This window comes from Brassica napus, chromosome C4 (genome assembly GCF_020379485.1).
Source record: "Brassica napus cultivar Da-Ae chromosome C4, Da-Ae, whole genome shotgun sequence".
In the NCBI taxonomy this organism is placed as follows: Eukaryota; Viridiplantae; Streptophyta; class Magnoliopsida; order Brassicales; family Brassicaceae; genus Brassica; species Brassica napus.
In genome coordinates, this window is record NC_063447.1 from 33425040 (window position 1) to 33430358 (window position 5319).

At 42.8% G+C, this 5319-nt stretch overlaps 1 protein-coding gene across 3 annotated transcripts; it reads left to right on the forward strand.

The window, feature by feature from the left end:
* The first annotated feature begins 290 nt into the window (after nucleotides 1–290).
* On the forward strand, nucleotides 291–4972 carry LOC111198138 (RNA-dependent RNA polymerase 6-like). Of its 3 annotated transcripts, XM_022699191.2 has the most exons (4): nucleotides 351–436; nucleotides 542–700; nucleotides 823–3541; nucleotides 3850–4972. In XM_022699191.2, the coding sequence occupies exons 3-4, from the start codon at nucleotides 827–829 to the stop codon at nucleotides 4729–4731; spliced, it is 3597 nt and encodes a 1198-aa protein (XP_022554912.1). In that variant the 5' UTR covers nucleotides 351–436; nucleotides 542–700; nucleotides 823–826; the 3' UTR covers nucleotides 4732–4972. The 3 variants fall into 3 exon arrangements, with proteins under 3 accessions (XP_022554911.1, XP_022554912.1, XP_048609699.1); XM_022699190.2 differs by lacking the exon at nucleotides 542–700 and having other exon boundaries at nucleotides 291–436; XM_048753742.1 differs by lacking the exon at nucleotides 351–436 and having other exon boundaries at nucleotides 449–700.
* Nucleotides 4973–5319: the final 347 nt, after the last annotated feature.

Genomic DNA, 5319 nt, shown 5'->3' on the forward strand with positions numbered 1-5319 from the left:
AGGATCGTAGTTATGCAAATTTTCTTTTCGTTTCGAGGTCTTTTACAAATTTTCTTCATTTAAATAAAGTTTTATTAAATTAATAAAAGAGGGAAAAATATCACAGAATTCTTTTTTTTTTTTTTTCAGTTAATAGTATATTGGAGCATTTGATTGGTATTTTTCTCGGTTATTTGTGATAAAAGAGAATTTGGGACTGTTATATAATATTTCTATTTTATACAATTGAAGAGAATAAAAAGGCCCATATTTAAAAGCCCATAAAGAAACGTCTAATCATACGATTAACACAACACTCTCTTCAGTTGACTGGTAGAAGACGCGGTTCCAGTGTACTAGTATACTACTAATCGCTCACTGTCCTTTTATTCTCCGCGTTGCTTCCACGTCTCTTCCTATCTCTCACTTCCAATCTTGAAATCGGAGAAATCACTTTGTAAGTCTCCAGGTTCTCTTTGTATAATTTTGTACGGTCGTTAGGGTTTTAATTATCTGCATAATTAAACCATCAGTATGTATCGTCTCTTAATTTGATGTTAAGGGAGCAGCGAATTAGGGTTTTGAACGCCATGATTGATACGTTCTTTGTCTGATCATTGGTTGATGATGATGTTAAATGCTACTTATTAAGAAGAATCTGAGATGTATCTTTCAGTGACTCAGAGCATTATTAATTCCTCATTACCATAAACAATCAAAGGTGCTTATGGAGTCACTTTCCTATGATGATCTCACCTGTTTGGTTGTCTATGCATATGATGATTCTAATCTCTTTTTCATTGTATCTGCTTATTTTCTTGGTGTGTTTTTTTTGTATCTTAGGAGAATGGGGTCAGAGGGAAACATGAAGAACTCGGTTGTGACACAAGTAAGCATTGGTGGGTTTGGGGAGACAACAACTGCAAAAGAGCTTACAGATTACCTTGAAGAAGAAGTTGGACTCGTTTGGCGATGCAGATTAAAAACTTCTGGGACTCCTCCTGATTCTTATCCTAATTTCGAGATCACAGACACTTCAAACATCCCCACATTTGATGGTTACAAGAGAGTGGAGCCTCATGCGTTTGTCCATTTCGCGCTCCCTGAGTCTGCAGGTTGTGCAATGGATGCTGCGGGGCAGTCCAAGCTCATCCTCGATGGCCAGCCTTTGAAAGTCAGCTTGGGGCCTAAGAACCCATACACACTTAACCAGAGAAGAAGAACGACAACACCTTATAAGCTGACTGGTGTTTCGATTGAGATTGGGACCTTGATTGCCCGGGATGAGTTTCTTGTCTCTTGGAGAGCTGAAGGGGTTGATTTCCTCGTAGACCCTTTTGACAACACCTGCAGATTTTGCTTCACAAAGAGCACTGCCTTCTCTTTGAAGGACACAATGATATATGCTGTGATCAACTGTGATTATAAGTTGGAGTTATTGGTGAGAGACATACGAACACTCAGGCAGTATAGAACTCTGGATGGCTATGTGCTACTCTTGCAGCTGGCTTCGTCACCCCGTGTCTGGTACAGAACAGCTGATGATGATGTATATGAAACTGTCCCCGTCGATCTCTTGGATGATGATGACCCTTGGATCCGTACCACTGATTTTACCCAAGCTGGGGCAATTGGGCGATGCCTTTCATATCGAGTGCTCATCTCTCCTCGGTATGAGAAGAAAATGAATACTGCATTGGACTATCTAAGGGCGCGGAGAGTGCAAGAGGAACGTGTGAGGTGGCCTCCCAGGATTCGTGATGAGCCCTGTTTTGGGGAGCCTATTACAGATCATTTCTTCTGCATTCACCACAGGGATGGAATCTCATTTGAGATCATGTTCCTGGTAAATGCGGTGCTGCACAGAGGGGTTTTTAACCAGTTTCACTTGACTGAGCGCTTCTTTGATCTTCTTAGAAACCAACCCAAGGATGTCAATATAGCTTCTCTCAAGCATCTCTGTACCTATAAACAGCCTGTTTTTGATGCGTACAAGAGGCTGAAGCTTGTTCAGGAATGGATTCAGAAAAATCCAAAGCTTTTAGGGAGTCATGTACAGTTGGATGATATCTCTGAGATCAGAAGGCTAGCGATTACTCCAACCAGAGCGTATTGCCTACCCCCAGAAGTTGAGCTCTCCAACAGGGTACTCAGGAAATACAAAGCATTGTCTGATAGATTTTTGCGCGTAACTTTCATGGACGAAAGCATGCAGACCATGAACTCAAATGTTCTTTCTTACTTTGTTGCTCCGATTGTGAAGGACCTTACATCAAGCTCTTTCTCTCAGAAGACCCACGTTTTCAAAAGAGTCAAGACCATATTAACCGATGGGTTTAAACTATGTGGTAGAAGATACAGTTTTCTAGCATTCTCGGCCAATCAGCTCAGAGACCGCTCTGCATGGTTTTTCGCTGAAGACGGGAAAACAAGAGTGTCGGATATAAAGACATGGATGGGGAAGTTCAAAGACAAGAATGTGGCAAAATGCGCTGCTAGGATGGGCCTGTGCTTCTCCTCCACATACGCCACTGTAGATGTCATGCCTCACGAGGTTGACACCGAGCTTCCAGAAATAGAGAGAAATGGGTATACTTTCTCTGATGGAATTGGTACAATCACACCTGACCTCGCTTTAGAAATAATGGAGAAACTTAAGTTGGATTCGCACTGCAGCCCTTGTGCTTACCAGATACGTTACGCCGGTTTCAAAGGAGTTGTTGCTCGTTGGCCATCAAAAGATGATGGGATCCGGTTAGCCCTTCGACACAGTATGGATAAGTTCCACTCTAAGCATACAATCTTGGAGATCTGTTCATGGACCAGGTTTCAACCTGGGTTCTTAAACCGGCAGATAATTACCCTCTTATCTGTGCTTGGTGTTCCAGACGAAATATTCTGGGATATGCAGGAAACTATGCTCTGTAAACTGAACCGCATCCTTGATGACACAGATGTCGCATTTGAAGTTCTTACAGCATCATGTGCTGAACAGGGAAACACTGCAGCTATCATGCTAAGTGCAGGATTCAAACCAAAGACTGAGCCACATCTACGAGGAATGCTGTCTTCAGTCAGGATTGCACAACTCTGGGGTCTCAGAGAAAAATCTCGTATTTTTGTTACGTCAGGAAGGTGGCTAATGGGTTGCTTAGACGAAGCAGGGGTACTTGAACAGGGCCAGTGCTTTATCCAAGTCTCAAAACCGTCTATAGAAAATTGTTTCTCCAAACATGGGTCTCGTTTTAAGGAGACGAAGACAGATCTGCAAGTAGTGAAAGGTTATGTAGCCATTGCTAAGAATCCTTGTCTTCACCCAGGGGATGTAAGGATTCTAGAAGCTGTTGATGTACCCGAGCTGCATCACATGTATGACTGCCTACTTTTTCCTCAGAAAGGCGAGAGGCCACATACAAACGAAGCTTCTGGCAGTGACCTTGATGGCGACCTGTACTTTGTGGCTTGGGATCAGAGACTCATCCCTCCCAGCAGAACAAGCTTTCTCGCCATGCAATATACTGCAGCTGAAGAATCGAGTAAGGGCCGTCCTGTCAACCACCAGGTCCAATATCTACTTCCCCACTACTTTTTTCCCGGTTAGCTGAGATTATGACGCTTAAGATGGATAGATGATTTGTTTTTGGATGCTTGTAGTGATTATTTATGCTTGCATACTGAGTGCATCCTGCTGCAAGAACACTCAGATGAATGAGATATTAGAAAACTTTGAATCGTTGATTCTGATTTTTTAGTTATTATCAAATGTGCAGTATTGTCATGATGCTAGCGTCTGATAATCTAGTAATGATTTCTTTGTTTTACTTTCTTTTCTACGACAAAGACTTTGGTAATTGGTCGGTTTTGTTACAGGACATAATAGAGTTCTTTGTCAAAAACATGGCGAATGAGCATTTGGGTACAATATGCAATGCACACGTCGTTCATGCTGATAGAAGTGAGTATGGAGCCATGGACGAAGAATGTGTGCTACTGGCGGAACTAGCTGCTATAGCAGTCGATTTCCCAAAGACAGGGAAGCTGGTGACAATGCCTTTCCACCTGAAACCGAAACTCTACCCTGATTTCATGGGAAAAGAAGAGTACCAGACTTACAGGTCGAAGAAGATCTTGGGTCGGCTTTACAGACGTGTAAAAGAGGTTTACGACGAAGATGCAGAAGCTTCCTCCGAAGTAAACTCAGACCCGAGTGACATCCCTTATGACACTGATCTCGAGGTACCAGGATTTGAAGATTTCGTCCCTCAGGCATGGGGTCACAAATGTAGCTATGACGGGCAGCTAATTGGTCTTCTCGGGCAATACAAGGTGCAAAAAGAGGAAGAGATTGTGACGGGTCACATCTGGTCCATGCCTAAATACACAAGTAGCAAACAAGGCGATCTGAAAGAAAGACTGAAGCATTCTTATAACTCCCTGAAGAAAGAGCTGAGAAAAGTATTCGAGGAAACAAAACCGGAGCACGAGAGTCTCAGCGAAGAAGAAAAGAACGTCATGTATGAGAAAAAGGCTTCAGCTTGGTATCATGTCACTTACCATCCCGAGTGGGTGAAGAAGTCTACAGAGCTGCAAGAACCTGGCGAGTCGTCTGGTCATGCGGTGATGCTGAGCTTTGCTTGGATTGCAGCTGATTATCTTGCGAGAATTAAAGTCCGGTCAGGGGAAATGGGAATGAAAATGGACTCGGCCAAACCTGTTGATGCTTTGGCTAAGTATCTTTCTCAACGTCTCTAAAAGTTAACTTTCGGAGCCGTAAGGCCACTCTGCCATGTATCTGCGGAAAACAGATACACTTCAATGTTTGTTATATAGCTAGCGGAAAACAGATACACTTCGATGTTTTGTTATATAGCTAGTTTTGGATGTGCTTTGTGTTCTTGTGAAAACTGTCTCTCTATGTGATGGGAGAAACAAACTGCTTGCCGTTTACCATCTAAACTGGATTTGCTTGTGGTTATGTATTTTACTGATTTTATGTTGTGGACCGAAATTGGAGCCGTAACAGACGTTCGGAGCCGTAAGGCCACTCTGCCATATATCTGCGGAAAACAGATACACTTCAATGTTTGTTATATAGCTAGTTTTTTGGTCAAACTACGATTTCATTGCATTAAGAAAAGTTTAACCTCCACTAGGGAGGGATGAGTTTAGAGATACAAGCACCGACTTTGCCACTGAGTCGGCCTCAACGTTACATAAAAGGAGCAGGCCTTTAACCGGCTGCCAAAGTAGTAAATATCGGTGAGGATATTGCTAAGTTCCGTCCTCGACCCCTTAGTCTTGAGTAGCTTCACCAACGTCTGTGAGTCAGATAACACCAGC